The sequence below is a fragment of the Alosa alosa genome, chromosome 15 (genome assembly GCF_017589495.1).
Source record: "Alosa alosa isolate M-15738 ecotype Scorff River chromosome 15, AALO_Geno_1.1, whole genome shotgun sequence".
Taxonomy (NCBI): domain Eukaryota; kingdom Metazoa; phylum Chordata; class Actinopteri; order Clupeiformes; family Clupeidae; genus Alosa; species Alosa alosa.
Window position 1 is genome coordinate 20,190,587 of NC_063203.1, and position 25,701 is coordinate 20,216,287.

A 25,701-nucleotide genomic window follows, 5' to 3' on the forward strand; every position below is an offset into this window, starting at 1 on the left:
TCCCTCTCCCTCCCTCCACCCCTCTCCTCAGGGAGAGTTCTTCCCTACATGGCTACGGAGTGTGTGGGAAGCATTAGTAAACAGTGGGCGAGGAAATGCCAGCGAATTACTGTACACCGCTGGAGGAATTCAGAGGAGGGGAGGAGATGAGAGGGAGAGGGGAGGTGGGGCTCAGGTCTGAGCAGAACACGCACTTACTCACATCCTAGTTCCTAGTGTACCTCTCCGATGTGTGTTATGCTTGGTTGTGTGTCTACACGCTGCACACATCAGTACACTGCTGATTACTATGTTGATGTTTAGAGAATCTTTCTTTGCCCCTGAAAAGGTGATGTGGAGTCTGTCCTCTTATTTAATAAAAAAAAAAAAAAGCGAGTGGGAGAGTGGGGTGGGATCCGGAAAGGACCACAGGGCGGGAATCGAACCCGGGTCGCCGGCGTACGGTGTAGGCCTTAATTTTATTCTTTAATGTAAATGAAATCTACTAGTTACCTAAAGCGGTATAGTAAATATGAATTACACTTTTTTTAATTACATTTACGGTAGACATTCATATTTCTGAATTGAATTGATTATAAACACTACTATCAGAGGATTAGAGAGGAGCAGGGTCTTAAATACTCGTCAGGTGAAGTGCAGTAGAAGTGGTAGAAGAGGCGGGTGTGGGGAAGGAAGAGGGGGAAGTGCATGGGGAATGCACGTTAGGTGTGTTGGGGTTTTAGAAGATTCAGGAGAGGAGGTACTCTCAGAACAACTGGGACTTCAAGAGCTTCTTGAAGCTCTTGAAGTAGTGCCAGATGACTTTCCTTGTAGGCTCGCGAGCCGCATGCGGCTCTTTGCCTCCTCTCGTGCGGCTCGCGGCTGCTCAACTGATGTTCTCACTTCTCCTTGGATTTATAGTTTTTTATTTTTTGAAATAGCCTATATTTCTAGTAAATGAAAATGCTTTCCATAAGTTGATAGTACTGGTAATAGTTAGGCTGCAATTTTTAAATTAAAATAATTTTACTGTCATGTTATAGAAATCTAGCCCATAAAGAAGCAGAAACGTTTGTTTCTTTAGCCAGGTGTAATGCTACTGTTGCAATCAGGAAAACCCTGATGCTAAGAGTAGCCTAAATAGAAAGAGGAACACGGACATTCAAAGGGAGGATTAATCTTTTTTGTAGGCTAGCATAACCCTTCTGGTTGATATGTCAACATAACCAAAATAACACCGTTAAAAAACGTGTTTAACACATTAGTTTGGTACTTGGTATACCAGACTTAACAGATGCATAAAGCTTCAAACCTGAACATTTCCCAAAGGCACTGACCTTTGCAAGTACAAGGTAAAGGTAGGATACATAGACTTCAGTCAGAGAAGCAGACACTCAACGGAACATTTGACGGTCACATTGGCATCTTATCAGTTGTTACATCGGAGCATTCTCATGCTAATAAGTCATTCAGTCATGGGGAATTTGTAATGTGTGTCAGATATCTTTGCGGCTCTTTTGAGTTGTGTTGAAATTTTTTTTGGCTCTTCATGCTGGACTGGTTGGCCACCCCAGTTGTAGAGCAATTAAGTAGATGGGAACAGACCCAGCCATCACTTTGTAAACAAGCATTAGTGACTTAACCTTGATGCGGGTGGCAACGGGTAACCAGTGGAGAGCAATGAATTAAAACCCAGCGCTAAAAGTTGGCCCTCTGACACAGGTGTCTGTCAGAGCACATCTAGCCAAAGCTAATAAAAGTTTGATCATAATAATAATAATAATGGTTCTCAGGCAAATATTTGACATGTGTATGTTATGTCTGAGGTGATGAATACTGTAATAAATCATTGCCTGTTGTGTCTTCACCCTCAGTAACTGCAGCAGACCTGAAGCAATCAGGCATGAAGACCTTGGAGCATGTGTCGGTCACCGTGACGATGGCACACCCCCACCGTGGTAACGTAGAGGTTGTGCTGCACTGCCCGAGTGGGATGTCCTCTCTCATCGGGGCCCGCCGGGCCCTGGACTCGTGAGTGCCCTCACATACTCATGTCTGTCCCCTTACATGTGTGTTACAGCTATGGGAGCTGTAGGAGTTTAACAGCTAATGGGAGTCTCTGCTTCCTCCATAAAATGGAACAGACCATTTGACTTCTATTGCTTCCAAAGGAGACAAGACTGTGAGAAAAAATCAAGTCAATAGCAAATATAGACATGTAACCTATGACTTTTTGTTTTGACCACCGATAGACCACCTGTACAGTGTGAATAAAACAATAAATTGAGTAAAACAGGTTATTAACTCCACCTCAACTAAATAATAGATTATGAAATGTAAATAATAATATATTTTTTTATTATATGACTCTTCACAATGCTAGTAGAACGCTCCATTGACTTGAATGGGATTTCCCAACGTTCTACAGTAAAATAAATTCATGTAATTACCGCTGCAAACATATAATTACCGCTGTCAATGGCAACGGGTTTTGTGCTACTGATCATATCACCGCAAGTATTTGGGTCACTTCTTGCATTGGAACTTCATTGCAAGAACAACATCAAGTGAAAGCAGACGGTTGATCAGCTGTGTTCTAAAGAATGTTTGATTCAAGTTCAGCGTGTGTTGTGAACTATTTGTTTCTCAGCAAAAGCCACAAGTATAAAGAGACATATCGTGAAGTTTATTTTTTCGTTTTGGCAAGTAGCCGTATAATAAGCGGGATAATGTATAGAACGCCGGTCTTTATGGGGAAAATAAGTTCCGTAAGTTACATAATTTGGGCCTGGCTCACAGTCACTCTACTAGTTCATCCCTTCCCAGATGAGTGGGAGCAGTTATAAAAGCTATAAACCTGTGGATTTAGAATGTTTATAAATCTATAGACTTAGAATGGGATATCATTGAAGTTCTTGACTTGCTTTTTGGCACCAACCCTCCTAAAGCCGTCTGCTCTTGAAGGAAAACAAAGTAGTGATTACTAGAACAATCTCCCTACAAAGAGTACTAGGCTACGCTGACAAAAGATGTGATGTAATCCTGTTTATATTAAACAAGGCAAGTACTGAGAAGCATTGAGCTCACAGGCACCTTGCATAGACAACAACAGTAGTAGCAGCTTGAAAGAACAAGAAAATCTGTGATTACATCAAATGAAACCAAATCCAAATTATGGATGTAGGAATAAAGATTATGATTTTGTTTACATTTTTGGAATGTCAAATGTGTTTACAAGCATTTGAGCATTAAAGCTGTTTGTGCAAACGCTTGAGATGAACACCGCAGGCAGAACGTCCAACTGCTCTAGCCAGGAGAGGGACCCTGTGTAAAATACAACCCTGAAGCCATTTGTGTCTTTCACACCCACAGCGATACCTCTGGCTACATGGACTGGACCTTCTCCACGGTGCGCTGCTGGGGAGAGAGGGCTGAGGGCCAGTACTCCGTGCTCATCACTGACCACAGTACGTCAACTCTCTCAACACAGACCATCACACACAGACCACCACACCATTGACCAGCCTCATCTCTGGTTTCTGTGTAAAACTGTTGTCGTTTTTTTTAATCCGTGATTGATGCTGTGCTCTCCCTATCAAGGATTCTCATGCGCATAGCTATGCACAAGCTTAGTAGTAAAGCCGCAAACTGATCCTAGTGAATCCCGGTCTTGGATCATTGTGTAATGTTTTGGTTGGTTTCAGCCCCAGGAGAACAGAGCAAGTCGTTGGGCACTCTAAACCACTGGAAGCTCACGCTCTATGGCTCCTCCATGTCAGATGAGGAGGTGAAGCAGAGACAAAGGTGAGGTTACCGTGTGGTTTGACAATGTGTTACATAAAACGAGAATACGTGCTTCATAGATCACGTGGCCTTGTTGGTCATTTCTTTTATTGATTGTTTGTTTGTTTGTTTGTTGATGGACAGCCTTGTGAAGGAGGCCATGGGTGGCCAGTACCTGAACAGCAGCTTCTCCTTGCCCTGCCCGCCTGGCCTGGACATCGCCCCTGAGAAGGTGCACCCTCTGACCTCCAACAGCCTTAAGGTAATACTCCCAAACTATGCTGTTGTTGATTAATACGTCAGTTATCTTTGGGTGGGGGGGGGGGGGTAAAAGCTAAATTACTTTTTGAAGATGATAAGTCATAATGAATATCCTAGCTAATAGCTAACAATAGGACATTATATTTTGCTGGCTGAACATTCCTCAGTGTTAATGATGACTATTAGTAATGTTATCAACAAGAGGTCTTCTGCTCTTGCCAGACGGTTCTTGCCAGATCATTCCTCAATGCCAGATACCAGCTGCTGCAGTGTTGTGTTTCTCATTTTTGGCATCTCACATTCAGAGTAAATGTTGTGTCTAGTTTGTGCCTAACTCTCTCTCTTTGTCTCTGTGTGTGTGTGTGTGTGTGTGTCTGTGTGTGCTTGCAGTCTCTGCTGCTGCTGGGCTGCTTTGCGCTCTTCTGGTCACTGTACTACACAATGGAGGTGGCCTTGGCCCACCTGGACCTGCGGGAGCTGTGGAGAGGTCGGCGGAGCCGCGCGCCGGACGGCTTCCAGGCCGTGCGGTTGGAGGAGGGCCCTGAGCTGGAGCTGCAGCGCGTGGTCAACACGGACACCAAGGTGCCTGTGATCGCTGGTGATGTGACTGCGTACTCGGACTCGGGCAAGGGGTCTCCCACAGACTCGGACTAGGACTCGGCGAGGGGACGTCATGTTACGGCCACACGCGACCGACCCTCCCCCACCCCACCCCGCCCATAATCATCACCCAGCAGCCTACAGACTGCCCCCCTCCCCCTCTCCCCTAGTGTGGTCAGTCTCTCTCCCACGTTGACTGAGGGGAGCTCACACTCAAGCTGTTCTGTGCAAGAAACAAAAAAAAAATGTTGGGTGGAGTTTGGGGGTTTTGGGTGTATGGTCCTGACATTGTTGGGTCTTTTTTGTTTTGAAAGGGGGTTGGGGGTAGCAGGTACTGATGAAATGGGGGATATCAATCAATATCCTGTGGCATCCCCATGAGCAGCGTTGCTGGAAATGGCGTCAGACATTTTATTGTCTGACGTTTCAAGATGCCCTCCTCCAGGGTCCTCAAGGATGGTACTAGACCAATTCTGTGTCTCAGAAGGGATTGTGCAGACTGACCTTAAAGGTTGGCCCAGATCCAAATTCCCCATCGGACTCAAAAGAGGACTCGCTCCCTGCCTTGACCAACCGCTAAAGTGCACTATGGTTGCTTTTAAATGCTGCATACACACACAAGTCATGTGGGAGTGAGTGAGTGTGAGTAAGTGTGAGTGAGAGTATGTGTATTGGGGTGGAGAGGTGGAGGGAAACGTGTGTGTGTGTGTGTGTGTGTGTTTATGTGGGCTGAACTGTAAAAAATCGAGTTGTGTCTTACAGAGTGCTATATTTTTATTAAATTATCTACTTTTTGCAACATCAATCAGTGTTGATGTTCAGGGGTTTAGAAAGTATTGTGTTATAATAAACAAAGTATACACACACTAATGCACACTATCCAGAAGGTGTGTCTGCTGTGCAGCTATATTGGACTTTTTCCTCAAGATTTCTATTAAACTGATTTTCACTGAGGTTAACTTGGACTTGGAGCAATGACCCAAAGACTGAGTTTAACACCGCTGGTCTGATCAAGCTCAATAAAGATGACTTGACTGTAGAGTGTGTTGTATTGTCTCTGTTACACATTGAGGTTTAAACGTGTGGTGGGTCTCTATCTGTTTGGGTTCCTGAGGCAACGGCTAGAGAAGGTTACGAGACTACAGATTTGTCTCTGGTGTTGATTTGATATGATGTCATCTGCCTTTGTTTTTATCACTAGTTGCAAGTACAAGTCCAAGCAAATAAATTTTTCTGTTAAGGCCTACCATGTTTGTAATTATTTTCTTTTAAAGAAAGTCCTATGTGTAGTTATGGGGCAATTCTGTGCAAAACTGTCACATCTATAATTCCAACTAAATGTCATGGTATTTGTATGATGCGAATGATTGATCATGTAAAAAAAAGTGTTTCATGTAAGTTCTACCAAGAAGAGTGAATGCTCAAATTTCAAGTACTCATCACATCATACCATACCATGGCATTGTGTTGCCGTTATGGACGTGACAGTTTTGTGTGGAATTGGCCTGTGATTAGTTACAGATATTTATAGCAACAGCTATTATTAGATACAGCTAATCATACTGGTCCATATACATCACATTGTAGAACTTTTAAGTGGAAAGCCCTTGTGACCACTATGAATGGGATTTTAACCCAATAGGGAAATTTGAGACGAGACTTTTTTTTTTTAAGTTCACCATTTAATTAGACAAAGTAGAAAAACACAAGGCTGTTTCAGGGTTGATGACAAGATAGCCAAATATGGCAACCACATTAAAGCATTCAAATCTAGTCCAAATTCTGGCATTGTACCATTATGATTAAAACCTTGTGAACAAATGCATTCAGCATACTTAAATCTAAGCTTTCGTAAAGCATGCACAATCATTTTAACTCTTTTGATAACCTTTGGTCATCTGGCCGAAATTTAGGAACATATTTAACTTTGTGAAATTACATCACATACATGTAATTTAAATATTACAACATAGAGCAAGCACTGTGAAGAACTTGATAATCCATTGCCTGAGCTTGCAGTGAACGTAAATAAGAGAGAAACAGCCAAATGTATGACTTGGTTAGATGTATCGGTCATTCCTAATTTGGTAAGCTATTACAGTGTCTTTATGTTTGTATAGGACTTGGTATTATGGACACAAGGCTATGCTTAAGACTGTACTGTAATTCTTAACATGTATCTATCATGAGGGGAACTTGCACTGGTCCTATCTGCATATCTGCATAGACACTGGGAAGGTTAATGGGATGCAGTGCTTGTCCCGGCTACAGAGAGGCGGGGTCAGGGGACAGGAAGGGACAGAATGGGGGTTTTTTAGGCTGGTCAAGGTTGGCCAGTTTAGCTCATGATTTGCCGGGGTCGTCCATATGACATGCCAGACTGGGAAGCTCCCTTGTTGGAGCCCATCTGCAGGCCGATGACGTTCTTTCCGTCCTTGATCTGGGAGTCAGAAAAGTCTCTGCGGTTCTCCTGAGCTTTCCTGCAGAGGTTGCACAAAAACAGCTCAGTTATGTTTTGAGGCCCTGAAATAAGCAGAATCAATAAGTATAACCAGCTTTGGCTAAAACACCAAGAACATATCATTACCATCAAAATCTCATCTAAATAACCACTGATAACCACTGAGTTACCAGTACTATGGACATCTGTAGCAGGCTGGTAGTATTTTTGAAAGGTTTGATGGCAGTATCCTCAAGAGCTGACTTACTTGAAGAACCAGTCAGGATTACCCTTAAACGATCCATCCTCGTTGCTGACTGCGATGCTGCCAACAGCCATCAGTGTTCTTTGCACTGAAGCGAGATCCTTTCCTGCAATTACACATGAGATCATGACAATTTTGACAAAAATATTTTTTTAATACTAAGACTTAAGCAGCAAAACATTAAGAAGAGTTTTATCCAGTTCTATCAAACTGCAGTTTTTCAAAGCACTTGTCAGCAGTGGCTATTAGGCTGTAGCCTACATCTTCAAAATATGTTCCAAAAGTTTCCTCAAGTTTGTTTTTCTTGCCTTCCCAAAGATCCACTGTCTGGAACATGTCAGTTTTCTGGACACCAAAGCGCTCGGCAGCATTGAGGAACTGGGAGATCTGCTCCATCTGTTTGAAGGCCATATCTGATTTCTGGATCTTCTTAACGTGTTTGTCGGCGCAAACGCTATTAATGAGCTCACTCAGAACCTGAGAGATTGAGTGGAGACAAGGGAGAGTTTCAGGTACCATGAATCACTGAATGACCACAAGTACATATATGGGGATTGGGAACGAGAACCAGAGGTCACAGAGTCTGGGTCTGCATCGAGCGATTTCCCATGCTCACGACGTCTGGCCATCGTATCACTTGGCTGCCGCCATGGTCTCCAAAACAAAGTCTCTTAACTTTGTTGCTAGACTCATAATAAAGAGGGGGAGGGGTGTTGTTAGGGAGATAATCTCTAATGGGCTCTTTCTGAGGGTTGCCATGGTGAATTGGTTGAGTGAGATTCAACATTCACTGCTGTGCGATTTATTTTTAGGTCACTCACACATCCATCCTTGAGCCAGGCCTGGAAACCCAGCTTGCCAGCCTCGGGCTTGCCCACTCCAGAACCACATTGGGCAATGATCCACTGCACCAGACGCTCCTCCAGCTCGGGGTCGTACTTCTTGTCGATCTTCCCCTGGACCTCACGACTCATGCCGTAGGATGGACCCTTGTTGGCCATGCCTATGTTCTACCATTCAGACAGTGGTGGAGAGACGAAGTGAAAGACACAGTTAAATCAGAGGATGGATGAGAGGACTGACCAGTCCCAGAGTCTGAAAATCCCCATGGACTCAATTTTATCTCTTTTTGGTGTATATAAAACAAACATTTTGACTGGAATGTGATACTGATAAGATCCTGAGAAACAAGTGAGGCTTCTGGTAAACCATTTCAAATTCATGTCCAGGTCTGATGGCCAAATGCAGTGCTAATTTAATTTGATATCCATGATGAACAATCATATTGTTGAGGCATAACCCCTCACAGAATTATACTTATCCTGTACTGGAATCGTGTGGTGTCTGGTATGAGAAAAAAGGGCTCAGTCATGTTGTCAATTATCCACCAAATAGGTTAGGTCAATTGGCCTCATTGTGTGTGTGTGTGTGTGTGTGTGTGTGTGTGTGTGTGTGTGTGTGTGTGTGAGTGTGTGAGTTGCCTCATTCTGTTCTCCTATTCTTATACATGTAAAACTAAGTAAACTTGTGTTTTGCATGTCAGTGCTTCTATCTTCCCTGGACTATTGGAACCAGCCAGTGATACCACTCTTACTGTTGTTGGATCTTCCTCCCCTGAAAAAGGTAACTTGTTAGCTTTGCTTCAAGCCACCCTTGTGAGATTACAGCCAGACTTATATAATGCAGAGAAAAGCAGGCAAGTATGGACAGATGCTGCATAATGCACATACTGTATATGTTGAATTGTAAAGATACGATTCGTCTTCTCCCATCTCATTCACATACACACAGATATATGACATACACACATCATAGCTGATAGGCATGTGAAAGGCGTGTATTTGTTTGTTGGAGCTTTGTTGAAGGCATCAGTTTCAATCACCACACAAATAGCGGTCTCCAAGTGCACACCAGCTGAGCTTATTCCCATTTTGGGAAATCTAAACGTTTGTGTAATAGCTTTTCCAATCGTCTAGGAACAGGTGCTGTGCAGTAGGAGAGTTCTTGAGCATGTTTTCACGTTCAATTTGTTGACATTCCTGTTTTACTCTTCTCAGAACACACACATGAGAAACTCACCCCTGGAAAGCAGCCATACTTTACACTCATATACAATTCACACTTATAAACAGCCATCAGTACATTAAAAAAAAAAAAAAACAGTTGCAGTTCCCAGACACAGCCAACAGCGAAGCTGATGAAAATGAAACCTTAAGCACGTTCACCTGTTGTGCCATCTTGATGTCAGGGTATCACGGCTCTCTGGGCCTGGAGGTCAAAGGTCAAAGTTTACCAGTCAAGCCCTAAGAGTGTGCAAGACAACTCTCTGGGAGGGCCCACCAGCTAGCATGAGTTCCTGGAGCAACCAGGGCAGTGGAACTGAACTCTTTTTATTGCCTCTTCTCTATTTTAATAAGAACACGACAATGAGGGACTATTTCCCCAGTATTTTGTGAGTCGGCGCCTAACTTTATGCTTGTTTCTTTAACTTGAGGAGAAACCATGGCCTAATGTAACATAATAAGGAGCTGTTATCTTTCATTCCGCTGGAATGTGTGTTTATTTCTTTGACTTAATGAGGAATCCCAGAGTTCCATGTCAGGCTTTTCCCAGTGTACTGCAAAAGCCCTATCTTCTTCAGGACCCTTGCTAACAGGATGTCAGATAATGCCCCTCTCTTCCCCTGTATTTCCTTCTTCCTGTTTTGCCCTCCGAGTCTGATCAACTGATCTTAGCACTGTCACACACTGTCCTTCCATCACTGGCATTCTTTGTTCGAACGCAGGGACAGCTGTGCCATCATGCCACCATTATGGAGGGTTGGCATGCTTGTATGACATCAGCTGAAGCACATCAAAGTCCCTGGAACAGCGTTAATTGCTACCAGTCATCAGTACAAAACTCTTGCATGCATGAGAGTCTTGTTAGATCCTTACTGATATTTAGACAATAGCCTGTCACTGTCGTGTGAATTGAAGATAAAGAGGTATTTATAGTGGACAGGGCATCTCCCTGTTGTAGCTGGACATATCCCAGGTCATGGAGACTCTATCCTTATGTACTGGATAAACTCTCAAACAAATTATCATAATTTGTCTGAGTAAATGTGTGTGTGTGTGTGTGTGTGCGCGCATGCGCACATGCGTCTATGAGTTTGCGTGTGTCCTGAGTATCCATGATATAATCTTGGTTCCATACACATTTAATTGCTTTGTGTGTTTTTTCCCAATAACCATGGCTACAGACAGAGTTGTCGGCCACTGGCTAGTCTGCAGGACAAGAAAAAACTTGTCTGGAGACCACATCGGTGAACTGTGTCTGCCTCTATGATGTAATAATGTGGGCTGTGGCATGTCAATGCAATGGAATGCAGGCAACTTTATCTCTTTTTGGGTCAGCCCTCGCCTACTGTTGCCCCTGCGCCACTGCTACCAGTGCTGCCACCGAGTGCATCCTGGCTCTGTAAGAGAACTACAGTCTCTCTAAAGCTGTTCAAGCTCTGTGAAGCAGTGTACGGTCTACTTCATAGTACCAGTTTCCCAGAAATGGATTAAGTCTAGTTCTAGACGTAGGCTAAAAGATCAGTAGAGATCTTCAGTGAAGTTCTGTTTTAGTCTAGGACTTTACCAAAGCCAGGCCAAACTACCAGTAATGACATAACCCATTTCCATGTGTGGGGAGTTTACAGCGGTCATTTCCATAAATGATGATAAGTATGCTCCATATCAAAGGCAACACTGTGTGTCTCTCAGCAAGACATGATGTATCCCTATGACACTGCAAATGTCAGAGCTGTTGAAACAAAGTCAACTCAAAATGCATTACTCCAAACTCAAAAACCCTGCATGAAATATCAATGACAATACCCTGTTTTAACAGAATACAGGTGACTTGCAGAAGTCCAGAAGACTAAAGGCCATCACTTCTAAACAGCTTGAGTGACTGTTTCACTGCTTTACATGATATTACTCAAAACCTACTTGGAAGTGACTTTTTGCCTTGACCTTCAATTTAAAAGACTAAAAATAAAAGAAGTCTGCCCTTAACTCCTGTCCAACCAATCATTGCTAGACACACAGAATAAAAATTCAAGCAACAAGTAAATGAATGTGCCAATGAAAATTAAACTTTCCATTGTATCTCCATGATCCATGAAAATGAGAAAGAGAATGATACTCACTGTCTGAAAGGATGAAGATAATTTCTTCTCAAGGTCCTGGAGGTGCTGGAAGGGGATGTTTATAAGTGGGACTGCGCGTGCCTCCGAGAGTGTGTGTGTGTTTTATGTGTGGCTGATTCCTCCTCCTGAGAAGTGCCGGTTGAAAAGAGGGTGAGCTGAAATGACTTCACCACCAAACCAAGAGGGAGGGAGAGGACCAAAAGGCAGAAAGGAAACCATAGCCTTAAAAGGATATGGTCCTTCTGTGCAAGCCTTCCTCTCTCCATTGCTCTCTCTCACACTCTCTCTCTCCTTCTCTCTCTTTCTCCATCTCTCTGTCACTTTAGCCTTTTTCTTTTTTACTGTCCACCCTGGTAAAAAAATGGATCCTTATTTGGGGCTAGGGAGTGAGAAGAGCACAGCCAAGAGGTTTTGGTTTGGTCTGAGTGATGAATTTTCTAAATATTTCACCACAGCACTGCATCTCTAGCCAAGATGGAGGGCGAGAGAAAGGGGAGCTGCATTCTCAGGGCCATTAGACATGGAGAAGAACAATGATCGACAGGACAGATAGATAGGCTGGATAGATAGATAGATAGATAGATAGATAGATAGATAGATAGATAGATAGAGAGAGATAATGAAAATGAAAAGTTCAACATATGAATGCTTCACAGAACTTTTATACGTGGTAAGATGGAAGTGTAGGTGTGATGATGGGGGTTATACTTTGTGTTTGAAATATACATGTCAATTCATAAACAACCATATCGGACAGTAGAACAGCTGTGGACGTAAGAGAGAGAAGGGATCGGGAGAATGCAGAGGTGAAGAACTAAAGACACTTAGCCTACCCTGCTGCAAGACCTTTTATGTCCATGATGCTCCACTTTTTGTGTGTGTGTGTGTGTGTGTGTGTGTGTGTGTGTGTGTACACATACTTTACTGACAGCAATTCCCCACTCATTACACTTGGTGCCGACCCTTATTGGTGAGTGCAAGACTACTTATGCAGTATATACCAATCCCACAGACATGAATCGGTCCCTCCTTTCCATACTCCATCTGGCACAGACCCCCATCCGGCCTTCAAACAACATTGTTTCCAATATTATATCATATATTCTATTCTCAAGCCACATTAACTGGATGCCTTGTTCCTATTCTATAAACCTTAAGAGATGACACAAAGCAGTTTGTTCTATAACTGTTCTGTGTACTTGAATGTAAAACATATGAAATGACTGTATGTTCACTTATTTTTCTGTTTCACAACATGAATACTGAACATACAGTTATTGTCCTGTTTCATAAAAATGCTCTCTTGACGTTAAATGAGTAACATAGCCTATACAACACTAGAATGAAAGTCATGTCATACGTCAGCAAATGTTTAGCAGAGCCTCCACCCCGAGTCCTCTTTGTTTACATCTTTCGTATTTGGTTTACAATAACTTACCCTTTGGTGGATCTGTTTAGATTATATAATGAAACATATTGCCATCATTCACAGTGATGTAATCCAAAACTCTTCCACTTACAAGATTTCAGCCATTTAAAGTCAAAGTTTACATTTAGACAATTTTGACTATTTTTCTCTAAAACATTTAACATGTTCATTTCACTTAAAGTCTTAAAAAATGTCACAACATTTAAATGCCATTTTAAGATGTGACCCCCTTAATCTATATTTAAGGTGTCAAGTCAGGGGTTCTCTTTATTTGTTGTGATTAAGGGGGTAATTAAGGACAATAAGTATATTTTAATTTTATTTTAAGGTGTTAATTCAGGGATTCCTTGATTAAGGGGGGAATTAATGGGAAATTGAAAAAGTAAGGGGTAAATTCAGTAGGCTTTTCTCCTTAATCGACCTTACTCTATGCATATTTCTACTTAAAAACTACTTAATTATATAGGAGGGTTTTAAGGTCAAAAGTAAGGCATTTATAAGGGGTGAAATTAAGGGGCTTTGTTCAGTGAATACTCCTGAATTTTGATGAACTCAGGAAAATACCTTAATCATGTCTTATATCAATAATTGGACATTTTAAGTAATAAATAAGGACCTGGAAAAATTATATCAATAAAAAATACAATACTAGACTGTGGTCTTCATCATGTACTTAACCCTTCTATTGTTTTCCCGGTCAAATGACCGATTGACAATTATTTTCTCTCAAAACTATTATACAATACAATAACTTATTCTGACTACCATGACTTTGTTAACACGGGGCATCTGAACACACAAAACAAGTTATTTTCATTATAATTTGAGTGTTTCATTTAATTTTAGGACACCCATATGTATTCCCGGTCAAAAATGTAAGTGTATCAGTCCAAGGACATACCTATTGATCAGATGGACTGTATGTGTGCTTCTGTACATTAAAGCACACACACAAACACACCCTCACTCCCCCTCTTTACTTCTAGGCCCCCACTGAAACCTTTCCCCAATAAAATCCTCCCTTTTCTGACTTGCATGAGATCAATGAGGCCTGCAGGCCATAAATAGCAAATGGAAGTTCAAAACTGGTTATATACAATAGAACATAAGTTGATACAAAGGTCTATCACAACATTAGATAATAATATATGTGGTACTATATGGATTATTAACAAGTTATAATGCAGCCATCATTTTTAAGGTCAAATTAAGGCCCTGTTTTACAAATTAAGGACCACTTAATATAAATGAAGTGGCTTTGGTATGTTTTCAATTTGAGTAGGCCTACATGCTGCATGCACTCCTTGTTTATGTGGTGTGCTGAAACAGAGGCTAAAGAATCAGTCATGTGCTGTGCAGATGACCTAAGATAAACATGTTTTACCCTATAAGATAAAAACCAGACCCTTTTAAGATTATGTTTAAGTGATCGTATCCTCCTGTTTTAAGGGACATATTCAGGAGTTTGTCCCAATACTTAATTTGTGCTTAAATCTATTGATTTCCCTAATGATATGAGTCTAGGCTATTTAAGGTATAAATGAAGGAGTCTGTTTTCTAGCATAACTAGTTAGAAGCCAGTCTGGTTGGAAGTTACTTTTCCTATAATTAATTTAATCAATCTGTATTCTGCATGCAGAGTTTGGTGCGTTGCTGTGACATCTGAACCACAGGATGCCCTAACCCCAAGCACCCTTTGGTGATTTTTCAGTAGGTGGCGGTAATGCTCCATGAAGTGAGCAGTACACACGTGGAGAAGGACGCGAAGAAGAAAATAAGCGCGCCACTCTGGAATCTGAAGACAGCAGGTGGGTTGTATTTACAGTAGCCTATGTTTCGGTTCTTTAATGTATCGTTAATGCGAATAGATTTTGGACATGTATTGCGTGCCTATATGTGCATTTGACTATTTTGCCAATTCATTGACTTGTCAGCATTAAATTGTGTTAGCTGTTAGCCCATCACACCAGTGTTTGAAAAGGTGTTGTTGTTGGTGGTGTTTAAAAAATGCAACGTTAACTAAATATATCAGATTTAATGTTAATTTGTCTCATGTTGGTATATGCCGTTGAATTAGCTGACTATTGTTTGGTTGTATGAAGTGTGAACAGGCCTTCACGTAATCCCCTGCGTTGGAAATTGGTCCAGGATCCATTCTTGCCAAACTGAAAATGCCCTCAAACGTGGAAATAAAAGCGACCGTGCATGACATGCAACACCTGATGCAACGAGCAAAAGAGTTGAGTGAATCGGATGGAACCGTTATTCGACAACAGGACACGTTTTTCACTGTAGAAAAAGGTCGTCTAAAATTGAGAAACTTTATGGTGAGATCTTTGCATAGTTTTCTCCACAGAACGCTTTTTTACTGTAGCCTACACCATAACGCAGCTTTGGAGGAGAGGAGCGTTGTTATGTTGTATGTGCTGTTTTGGTAATAGGATGGGAAAGGACAGCTCATATTCTATGAGAGGCCTGATATGGACGGTCCAAAGCTGTCAAACTACTCCATTTCTCCCACTGCTGACCCAGAGGGACTTACAGTAAGTTACAGCATTGTGCTGCTGAGTCTATAGTATTTGATGTCTTAACTGAAATTAACTTCTGAAAATCAGATTAAATGAAAATCTGAGACTTGTTCATGTCCACATTACATTTGCTTTGCTATGGTCCCGTTTCTGTTGACTAATGTATTCACACATGGATTTGTTTTTCACAGAAAGTGCTAACAGATGCCCTGGGAATGGTGGGACAGGTGACGAAAGAACGGAAACTTTTCATGGTGGGACAGACCAGGGTACACGTAGACACCGTCGAGGGCCTAGGCCACTTTATGGAGCTGGAGGTTTGTTGCCATCTCCTTGAACCCATGCAGAAGCATTGTGACCATTTTTTTTAACATCATATGGGCTCGATATAGTGCTTGGTCTTCATTCTAGCCAGGAAAAGGTCAGCTTGTTTTTAAATGCTCAGGACTTGAGAAGAGTGCCGGGGGTGGGGGGGGTAGTAGGGTTTTTTTAAGACGTGTTTGACTTTTAGCCCTGCATGTCTGAGTCATGATTTTCCCTGTACATGTGAAGGTGGTGATGAAGGAAGGCCAGAGCATGGAGGAGGGCGTCTCCATCGCTCACAAACTGATGGAGGAGCTGGGGGTGAGGAAGGAGGACCTGATTGAGGGCGCATACATGGACCTCCTGCTGGCCAAGCAGAAAACCCAGAATGGACACAAATAAGGAACACTAATGTCCCAGTGTTCATGAGCAGAACCTGAGACGAGTTGTATGGTAATAAGGGGAGGAAGACTTCAGAAGGTCATCTGTAGAAAATAGAAACTATTAGTTCAATCCTACCCCTCCATTTTAAGTCATGATGAGTAAAGGTGGATAAAATGCTTTAACATTCCACATTTAGAAAAAAACAAAGCTATCACCTTTTCTGTTCCTCTGACACGATGGATGCCTTGGCCGATATCGTCTGTAACAAGCACTTAATACTGGAAAAATATAGCACCTTGATGTGTCAACTCATGAATGAGGTCAGAGTGAAACTTGAGTGGTTTCCGATTTAAGAGTGGCGCTTTGTTTTCTAAACATTGAAATAATTTGTAATGTAGCGTTGGCAGTATTGTAAGCTATTTGTGAATACATTTTGTATCCCCTATTAAAATGTGGTTAAAGACCCTTCAATATAAATCAATACGATTCATACTTGCTTTACCAAGTCATCAATTTATTCAATTATAAGTGGAATACCTATGAAAGGATCAGTATTTAGCAATACAAACACAATCCAATACAAAAACATGACATGTTAACAATCATTACAAATGAAAAACAAACATATATGCCTTTTAGTAACAAAATAATACATGTAGCCTAGAATAATATCCTGTCCCTGGGCTATCTTCTCTTAACAAGTCAACTATGCACACAAACCCTCTTAAAAGGAAATGGGAATGTCTTTACAAGAGTTGGTCGCCATGGTCTTCATGTTTCAGATCTGCTTGTCTTGCTGCAGAACGAGTTGGCCTTTGCTATGTAATTGGCCATCATTGCCTTCATCTGTTTTAGATCCACTTCATCCTGCTGCAGGACCTCCTTGTGTAACCGATCAAGTCTTTCTGCCTGGTCACTGATGTTTTTCTACAGAAGTAATACGTAATATACACAATTATTAATCACTTCACATTACTGCAGGACAGATATCCATGTCAATGATAATGTGGGAATTTGGAACCTACTTCTATAATGTCCAAGTGATTTAATGCTACCCCCAATACGCTGGCCAGATTGTTTGAGACGGTACGTCTCTCCTCTTTGGTCTCTTGCAGGACAAGATGGTACCTGAGAGAAGGATTGGAAAAACACAATAAAAACTCAGGCCTTATGCACTGTGTAAAGTGTTAGAATAAGTCAATGTTTGTATACTGACTGTTGCTGTGCTGCTTTAAGCTGCTCCATGGCCTCATCGTATCCATCCATCACCTTCTTCTCTAGAAGCTTCTTGTGACTTTCTGCCGAGTCAATATCCGCTGCCCACCTCTCTTCCTCATCCGCAATGTCCTATAGACACACACACACACACACACACACAGACAGACATTAATGACCAAGTTTGTCCAGTTCCTCAGTGTCTGGTGTGCACAAGATGACAGTACTTGCCTGTACATCAAGCTCCAGCTGCTCATCCAGTCTCCTGATCTGTTCCTTCAACTGCTTCACGTCATTGGATTTGTCAGATACGTTGGACTTCACCTACAGTAGGATAGAATGGAATATCTTTGTTGTCATTGTTTGCAGAAGTGCAACAAAATTAAGTTAGCAATCTCCAGCTATGATAACATGTTAGATACAGACTGGGTTTCTAGACCTACACGTCTCAGTGGGTAACTTTGGATGGTGACATACCTGCTCCAAAGACTCTTGCAGGCTCAGTTTCTTATTGGTCAGCTTATTGAACTCATCCTCTACATCTGTTATCATGTTTCTAAGGGGATTCTGTGAAGCAAAAGAAATCACATCACGTTACACACACATCCAAACACAAAATCTACCTTTAAATCCCAGCTGAGAACAGATAGATACCATCTCTAAGCACTCTCAACACTGAGGAGAAAATCTGTACCTGAATATGTGCTTTGTATTCAGTCATGGCCGCCATGCTGTAATCCCGAAGGCTTCTGATCTCAAAGTCATGTCCGCAGGCATTAGTGGCCGACTGGGGAATGAGCTTCAGTTTACGGGCGAGCTTGTGGTACTCGGCCAGGTCCTTCTCAGCCTGAGGATTTCAAACAGAAGTCAGCAATACTTCATCCATACTGCTGCATAGCAGGACTGAACAGACCATTTCCCCCCACTAACCTCTGATTAATTTCTAGCTTGTCTCAAAATTCTCAAACTTGAGTTAAAATGCCTAAAAGGGACCTCTGAAAATCATGTATATAATTGCATTATTGAATTATTATACTATACTTTATGCTAATACTAATACTATATTTATATTACTGTGTCTACTATACTATCCCTCACCTCCTCCTTGGCCTTGGCCACGGAGATCTCCTCGGCCCACAGCTGCTGCTGCGTCTCCTCCAGGCTGCGGCTCAGGCTGTCCAGCGTCTGCTGGAGCTCATTGCGCTCCCGGTTGATCCGCTCGATGTCGGCCGGCGTGAACTTCTGGTTCTGCAGGATGTTCTGAAGCCGGGCCTGTTCCTGTTTCAGACTGTCGCGCTGCAAGGCTGTAGGAGTGTGCAGAGGAGAGAGTTTAACTCACTCAGGCAGATTTACATGGTTAACAGAGAAATCTGTCAAGTTCACATAGATCTCCGTATCTCAACGTCACCAAATACTGTCAGTTTTCAAATTAACCTACAGCCAACAGGTAATGCACAGTCAGCTACAGCGCTACATTCTGGGGGCATATCCGTAAGGTAAGACTATTGGTAATACTATTTTTTCTTTCAGCAAATATGTTAGAAAAACTGTATACATATATATGTATACATGCAGTGCCTGGATGTTCAGAAAGACAGTCAAACATAAAACAGCAAAAAAACCCATGAAGTAATAGAAATGTCTGTTATGTCTACATTTGCTTCATTTTGTAGCCACTTTCCCCAGTTCCTATAATACTTACATATAATACTTCTTTCGTTTTTTATTTGTATGTTAACCTTTCCATCCCTTGGATTCTCTCAATAATAGATAACCATTGTTTACAATTTGCTTGTCAGCCTTTCTTAGTGATAGTCTTCTCACGCTTTCAGCCAATTCTTAGTGATAGTCTTCTCACTCACTGCAAGAAGAATCTTCACTAGGTACTGGTCATCCTTGAATACGTTTTCTTCCAAGTTTCCAAGAGACATAGGACCATACATGAAAAAGGAATTGCATAACCCAAGATCTCACATAAAATGGCATGTACCTCTCTCTTCAAAGGCTGTATATTCTTACTGCTCCAAAAATGTGTGTATGGTTTGGTGCCATTTCGCCACATTGTCTCCAGCATGACTGCGGAGTTGAAAGTTGTTTACTTTTAATTAGGGGGGTGATGAAGTAGCGGTTCTGATTTTTCCAAGCAAACTCTCCGCCTTTGAGATTGTGTGGTGGTCTGATGACATTTCCACATTTCATACCAGGTCTTGACTGGGATTTCCTCACCTAGCTCGTTGTCCCATTTGGTCTTTATAGTGTTGAATATTGTTTAGATTCCATTAAACTGGAGTAAAGGATTTAAATTGCTTTGGGGACTTCTCTATAGTAAGATGTCACAAAAACTTTGATGAGGGGATGAACATTTCCATCTTTTGTTTTTTCTTAATTTTCACAATAGTCCCTCAGGATGCTAAGTAGGAGAACACTCACTTGTAGCCTCAAGTTCTTCAGTCAGACTTGCAGCCTTGTTGTCTTGATTGGTTTTAAAAGCTTCCAGATTGTCGCGGTATTCCCGAAGCTTCTGCAGATCTGTCTGCATGTGGAGTTTCTGAGTGCGTTTGTTCATGAGTGGATCCTATTACACAACAAAAAGAAACCAAAATCGCAAGGGTCCATTTGCAGAATGTTAATCACAGAAGGTTTCTTCAAATTTGCTTAAACGTAAGTGCATGCATTTAGCTACACACATGAGGCTTGCAAAACATGCATACACTGTAGATGCCCTGCAAATTAAGAAGAAAAATATACATGTAAGCATTTCACACATCCAGTGTCCTCATCTGACCTTGTGACTTTCCTTCTCCAGTCTCTCCACCTCCTCTGCCAGGGCCTGGTACCTCTCCCACTGAGACGCCAGGTGCTCCTCATCCACATTGTAAAGCCTCTCTGAAGACAAACAGAAAGTGATGAGAGAGCACTAAGCGAACCATGGTGGAATAATACCAATACTCACAAGCACTGGATCCACCACCCAGTACAGACAGGGTGCAGACCTTACACAAAGAATAATGCCTGAACCCGTAGCCGTAATCCAATAAAGAACCAAGTCACACAAATTTTGAGGGAGAAGACTGGTAATTTTTTTGTCGTACTAACAACAATATCCTTTTATTTTTTATTTATTATTAAATAAGCCAGATCAGAAACAAGAGGCTTACTCAGCGCATTCAGGTAATCTGCATCCTCCTCATCAAACATGTCCGCTCCCTGCATGAACTTGTTGTAGCTCTCACAGGAGTAGTCCATGAAGAGCTAAGAGTGACAGAAGGCCAAGTCAGAAAAAATATATATTTCCAGGTGAAAACAAAACCAGGGAGATTTTTGAGTAAACTTTCAGGAAAGCTCTGTGTACCTTGTTGTACTCGACTCCTTCCTCCACGTCGGTGTTGTCGTCTGCGAAGTCTGAGAAGAGGAGGTCCTGCTCTCGCAAGCAGCTGAAGAGCTGGAAAAGACAGGGTCAGTGGTGCAGTCAGAACAAGCATGGGGCAATGGCCACAATCATGAACAGAGTACTAAGTGTTTCTCACAGAATTGAATTTCATTTGTGGTGGTTGGTTTGCAGAATTAACTTGAATACAACAGTTTTTAACAATTAGCACAGTGTGGTTATGATGCTAACCAGATTTAAGCACAATTTAGTACAACCTGGAAAATCATTGTGTGGCGGTCAATGTTGATATTGTGGTGGGCCGCCACAAATAAGTCAATGTATGGGAAACACAGTAATAACTCAAAGAACTGGTAGACATTTGAACACATTGTCCAAGAACTGGTTTGGACCTAAAGGGGTGGTATGCAGGTTCAGCTCCCGTGTTAGACTAGTGCTGATTATTATCAGGTTAGTCGGTGGGCTTACCCTGGCAGAGTCCATCAGCCAAACTAGCGCCCCCAGGACCTGTGGCCATGTATGCGGGGCTCCAACTGAGTACATGGAGCTTTTGGAGAGTGCAAAAGGGTACCTATAAATGCACAAACAGAAGTACATATTATCTTGTTTATTCAAAAACGGATATTTCCAGTCCTTGATTGTGATTGGCTGAATCATGTTTGATGCCGTTGTAAAATGCAGCTGATTGGCTGAATCATGTTTGATGCCGTTGTAAAATGCAGCATAAACATACACCTTGACCGCATTTCGTTCTATATTAATGCCAGGTATATAGTAACAGTTTTAGAAAAGCAATAAGCCACGAGTCCGTAGGTTACACTGATTCTACAACAGCTAAGGGGGGTTTTAGGGACTCTGCTAGCGCGTCGTGCCTAACAACGGCCCTTAGCTGTTGTAGAATCAGTGTAACCTACGGCCTCTCGGGGCTTATTACTTAAATATCCAACCATTCAGTTAGCACATGTTCCAAATGGGAATAGATTTCCTTGATCATTTGAGACTACCAAGTGGAGGGCAGCATAGCAAGAAGGACAGAGCAGCTGTAGAATGTCTACTACTACGTTTGATATGTAACATAAGATGGTAGATCGAAAATAATAAAAAATACCCCAAGTCTCTGAAGATTCTTGGTACTTCTTCCTCAACTCTGGCATTGGGCATCTGGAAGGTGGGGTCTAGCAGACTCAAGGTAAATTCAAAAATCTTCAGGAACTCCTTTGTAGAGGGTGACTGGAGTGACTTGACAGTAATAGTCCCAGGGAAAGAATTATCTGACAGAAACTGCAAGAGAACAAGGTAGAAATCAAATGTATTATATATATTTAGTAGTTTACAAGCATGACTTCAATATGCATCAACATGCTTACAAATGTAAATTAGTTCTTCAATTTAAACACTTAATGTCTCTTACCACTTATATGAGAGCCTAAATGTTATAATGAAAACATGGTGGTCTCATGACTACAATTGACCCTTCCAAAGCCATGCCCGAAAACCACCACAGGCCAATCGTGGCTTAGCAACCCGTAACTAGGCACGGGAGGCCTGGCAACCTTTCGAGTTTTGCCATGTTAACCTATGGAGACTGACGGCCTGTGGGTCATTAAGGGCACTTATTTGGGTGTGTGGTTCCCTAACCCACCTAAAGACACAGTGAAATATCATGTTGCACTATAGAAACATGATATCATTTCGAACACATATTGTTCTAACTATAAAAAAGGCATATTGCATGACATTTCCATAACCGCAACACGCTTCACGATGACTGCAAAAAGTTGTTAACAGACGTATAGCCCATCAGCAATCTATCTAAAATCACACATTTGAAGTACCAATCATGATGTGTTGTCAAAGTTGTGGGAAGAACATAGCTAAACTGTATGTTCTTTTCGTCCCCCATGCTGTTTCATTCGTACTGGCCAGGAGAGACGAATGAAACAGCATGCACATTCGACTTCTGCTTAAATAACTCATGAACGGTTTTGTTCAAAGCTGAAAATGCAACTGTATTTGACAGAGGACAGATGTAGGTTGCTAGCGTCAAAATATTAGTTTTCAGTGTGGTACGATGTCTTTGTAAATTACATTTCATTAAAAAGTCCCAGTTCTCCCCCTATGTAATAGACGTGCAGGGTGCGAAAGCTTTACAGTCCTAGCAACAGTAACTAAGGAGGGTGGGACTTCTGGAAGGGTCAATTATAACACAACATATTTTTTTCTAATTTAATCAAACTTATAACATTATTGTTTTTGCACTATAGTCTACTACTTGACCAAGTCAATAACTGATGGTTTTCCAAACAACCATATTGTTTCTGTTAAGTTAATTACATAGTACATGGCACCAACCTGATCTTATTACATACAACATAAACAACAGAACAATATATCGGTTTCACAGACTTATTTTGGCCCCCTTAGACACTTAAAGGAACCATATGTAAGATTGTGGCCAAAACTGGTACTGCAATCACTTTCAAATAACTGTAAAGCGGTGTATCCCCTCCCCCTCTCCCTGACTCGAGGTTGCCAACCCGGATGCCGAAACACTACTGACTTTGTGATTAGTACATAGGTGGAGGGTGGCGCATCAGGCCAAAACACAACATGACCTGACAAAACACAACATCAATATCAGTTGAGGGCTGCAACTTCACTTTTTAAATGACAATATCCTGGCCGGACTGCTGTTGTCAGTGATATAAGTATTTGAAATGAACATGATTTCTTAATGTCTAGTGACATATCAGGGCCATTTTATGATTAATTGAAATACATTTCTTACATACGGTTCCTTTAACGGATCATACTATACTGGTATGAGCTTCCCCATAGCAATGTAGCCGATATTTGTCCAAATGCACCCTCTTGTGTTTACACTACAACAGGTTTCCTTGCAAACTTTTCCATATTTTTACAGCACTCAAAATGTACTAAAAGCATACATTTCAGTAAACTTCTGGTTGGGAACCATAACTATGACATCTGACAAAGAAAAACCATAATAACATTTGATAAAGACAACCGGAGCACCACAAAGTAACAATGGGTACATTGAAAGACATCCACTGACTCGAGTATTCACAGTTTAACTTATATGTATAGAAAGTATGATCCAGTAATAGCCAGCAATATCCAACTCCAGCAAATATGATAGCTATCCAGACTATTCCCTTTTGTATTCCCCCAATGGTGGAACATCCTACCCGTTGCCACCAGAGCAGGGGTGTCCCTCTCCGTCTTCAAAAATAATTTAGTATCTTTGGCAGTCAATCACTTGCTTTTATATATGCTGTGTAAAACACAAATGCCATGTTTTTACACTGTCAACTATTATGGAGGCAAGACATGGTGGATGGAGAAAAACTGAGGGGTTTCTCTGAAGATTCTACTAACCCCAAGGAGTTTTTTTTTAAGGGCAGAGTACCTTAATGAACATGCTCATTTGAATAAGCAATTCAAATGTATCAGCCATACAAGCTCATTTTGATCTCCAGTCCCTGGTAGGTTGATGTTAAAAAAAAAGAACAGGAAACGGAGGTAACACACAAACATAATAGAGACCAACTATAGACTTGATTTACACACCTCACAAAGCTGTTTGATGCACTGCTGAATAAAAGCCTTGTCGTGTAAGGGCCGGGGATCTTTGATCTTCTCAGAACCTCCATATGCCCCAAAGAAGCTATTTCGTTGGTTTCCTGAGGATGCACTGAGGACAAAAGGTATATTGATACTTGGCGATTGCGAAGACATGGACACACTTATTCATATGTTGCAATAACATTTAGATAGGCCTCTCAATTGAAGTCTGGTAAGATGATCTAACATATGGAAAGTACGAAAAGTGTCAAATTATTATTATTTAATTATTAGTAAAAGAAACTGGCTATGTCTGTCAAAAAACTGTCTGTAGACACTCACTTTCCGAAAAAGCTTGTTCTTCGTTCTGATGTTCCAGATGCTTGTCCTTTTGCTAGGCTTAATTTACCGAAGAGGTCTTTGCTATGAAAGAAAGTAAAACAACACAAAGTAAGTAAGTCAAGTTAAAAAAAAAACGTCAGCTCACTCTGACAGGAGTCAAAGCACACAAGACATGTTATTTACACTTAACATCAAAACCAATACGTGCAAGTGACGTTAATCAAAACCTCCATTAACGTGTTACCTCTGAGGAGTGGCGCTGACCATACTCGTTCTATTCCCTGCCACACGAAGTGGCAGCTCTGAATATCTATTACCAGTACGTCGGTTCATCTTAGCACTGTGGGGGATAAAAAAGCTGAAATAAGTCAACATCGAACGAATAACATAGCATTTAATGTATCCTCCGACAAATGAATATTGTGTTATCTGCAAACAGTCAAGCAAACTTATCATACAACGTTATTGAATAATGTTAAGACTCACAGCCAGTGCTACGACTATCAGCTAACGTTAATGTTGTTATTGATAACTTAGCAAAGATGAGAGGCTACACAAACGATTCTCATATATCACACATATTTTACGACATGCCTATACGTTTTTTTCTCTCCCATTCCATTTTCATGGTAGTATTCAAGTGTATTATAAAAATGGATTGAAATTTCAATACCAGACAGATGAAAACGACTTCTTCGTCGGGTCTAACGTCAGCCAGAAATTCAAAAATGTCCGCGAACAACACAACGCTTCTTCGTTCTTCGGAGCGAGGTTTCCTATAAAGGGATACTATCGCCACCTTCTGGTGCGGAGTATAACGACCCCTATGAACTAGGCTGATGAAAGCATATGTTTTGAGCAATGCTGCTGTGCTATGCTCCTAAATTCTGTCGTTTCTATGATTGGCACTGCATTTAATGTGTACATCTTCCTTTGCCAATAAAACACTCAGTCGACCTGTGGCCTACTACCATCTCATCATCTCAACCTTCTCAAATTGGAGAATAAGGAGGGTATTT

At 41.5% G+C, this 25,701-nt stretch overlaps 3 protein-coding genes across 4 annotated transcripts in view; 1 reads left to right on the top strand and 2 right to left on the bottom strand.

Moving 5' to 3' along the window:
• Nucleotides 1–5,869, top strand: part of pcsk7 (proprotein convertase subtilisin/kexin type 7) — a 30,322-nt gene extending 24,453 nt beyond the window's left edge. Inside the window, exons 12-16 of the mRNA XM_048263984.1 lie at nucleotides 1,854–2,010; nucleotides 3,352–3,446; nucleotides 3,684–3,783; nucleotides 3,907–4,024; nucleotides 4,414–5,869. Of these exons, the coding sequence (XP_048119941.1) occupies nucleotides 1,854–2,010; nucleotides 3,352–3,446; nucleotides 3,684–3,783; nucleotides 3,907–4,024; nucleotides 4,414–4,677 (734 nt within the window). The 3' untranslated portion in view covers nucleotides 4,678–5,869. The remainder of the gene's footprint in view (nucleotides 1–1,853; nucleotides 2,011–3,351; nucleotides 3,447–3,683; nucleotides 3,784–3,906; nucleotides 4,025–4,413) is intronic.
• Nucleotides 5,870–6,283: 414 nt separating this feature from the next.
• Nucleotides 6,284–11,665, bottom strand: tagln (transgelin). Of its 2 annotated transcripts, XM_048263985.1 has the most exons (6): nucleotides 11,509–11,664; nucleotides 9,554–9,596; nucleotides 8,150–8,338; nucleotides 7,637–7,805; nucleotides 7,332–7,434; nucleotides 6,284–7,103 (listed from the first exon to the last, which is right to left on the bottom strand). In XM_048263985.1, the coding sequence occupies exons 2-6, from the start codon at nucleotides 9,563–9,565 to the stop codon at nucleotides 6,962–6,964; spliced, it is 615 nt and encodes a 204-aa protein (XP_048119942.1). In that variant the 5' UTR covers nucleotides 9,566–9,596; nucleotides 11,509–11,664; the 3' UTR covers nucleotides 6,284–6,961. The 2 variants fall into 2 exon arrangements, with proteins under 2 accessions (XP_048119942.1, XP_048119943.1); XM_048263986.1 differs by lacking the exon at nucleotides 9,554–9,596 and having other exon boundaries at nucleotides 11,509–11,665.
• Nucleotides 11,666–16,645: 4,980 nt separating this feature from the next.
• On the bottom strand, nucleotides 16,646–25,425 carry ndc80 (NDC80 kinetochore complex component). Its single transcript, XM_048263987.1, has 17 exons — nucleotides 25,356–25,425; nucleotides 24,927–25,022; nucleotides 24,683–24,763; nucleotides 24,347–24,470; nucleotides 21,864–22,036; nucleotides 21,224–21,326; nucleotides 20,720–20,809; nucleotides 20,526–20,619; nucleotides 20,153–20,253; nucleotides 19,798–19,942; nucleotides 18,466–18,671; nucleotides 18,062–18,214; nucleotides 17,845–17,934; nucleotides 17,599–17,691; nucleotides 17,369–17,499; nucleotides 17,178–17,280; nucleotides 16,646–17,079 (listed from the first exon to the last, which is right to left on the bottom strand). The coding sequence occupies exons 2-17, from the start codon at nucleotides 25,013–25,015 to the stop codon at nucleotides 16,924–16,926; spliced, it is 1,932 nt and encodes a 643-aa protein (XP_048119944.1). The 5' UTR covers nucleotides 25,016–25,022; nucleotides 25,356–25,425; the 3' UTR covers nucleotides 16,646–16,923.
• Nucleotides 25,426–25,701: the final 276 nt, after the last annotated feature.

Excerpts from the sequence above, each read along its gene's own strand:
- ndc80 (XM_048263987.1), bottom strand. The coding sequence starts at position 25,015 with ATGAACCGACGTACTGGTAATAGATATTCAGAGCTGCCACTTCGTGTG. Across the intron at positions 22,037-24,346 it reads GCATCAAACAGCTTTGTGAG|TTTCTGTCAGATAATTCTTT; the intron begins GTGTGTAAATCA and ends GTTCTCTTGCAG. Across the intron at positions 21,327-21,863 it reads AGAATCTTCAGAGACTTGGG|GTACCCTTTTGCACTCTCCA; the intron begins GTATTTTTTATT and ends GTGCATTTATAG.
- tagln (XM_048263985.1), bottom strand. Across the intron at positions 7,435-7,636 it reads GACAGTGGATCTTTGGGAAG|GAAAGGATCTCGCTTCAGTG; the intron begins GCAAGAAAAACA and ends GTGTAATTGCAG. Across the intron at positions 7,104-7,331 it reads AATCCTGACTGGTTCTTCAA|GAAAGCTCAGGAGAACCGCA; the intron begins GTAAGTCAGCTC and ends CAACCTCTGCAG.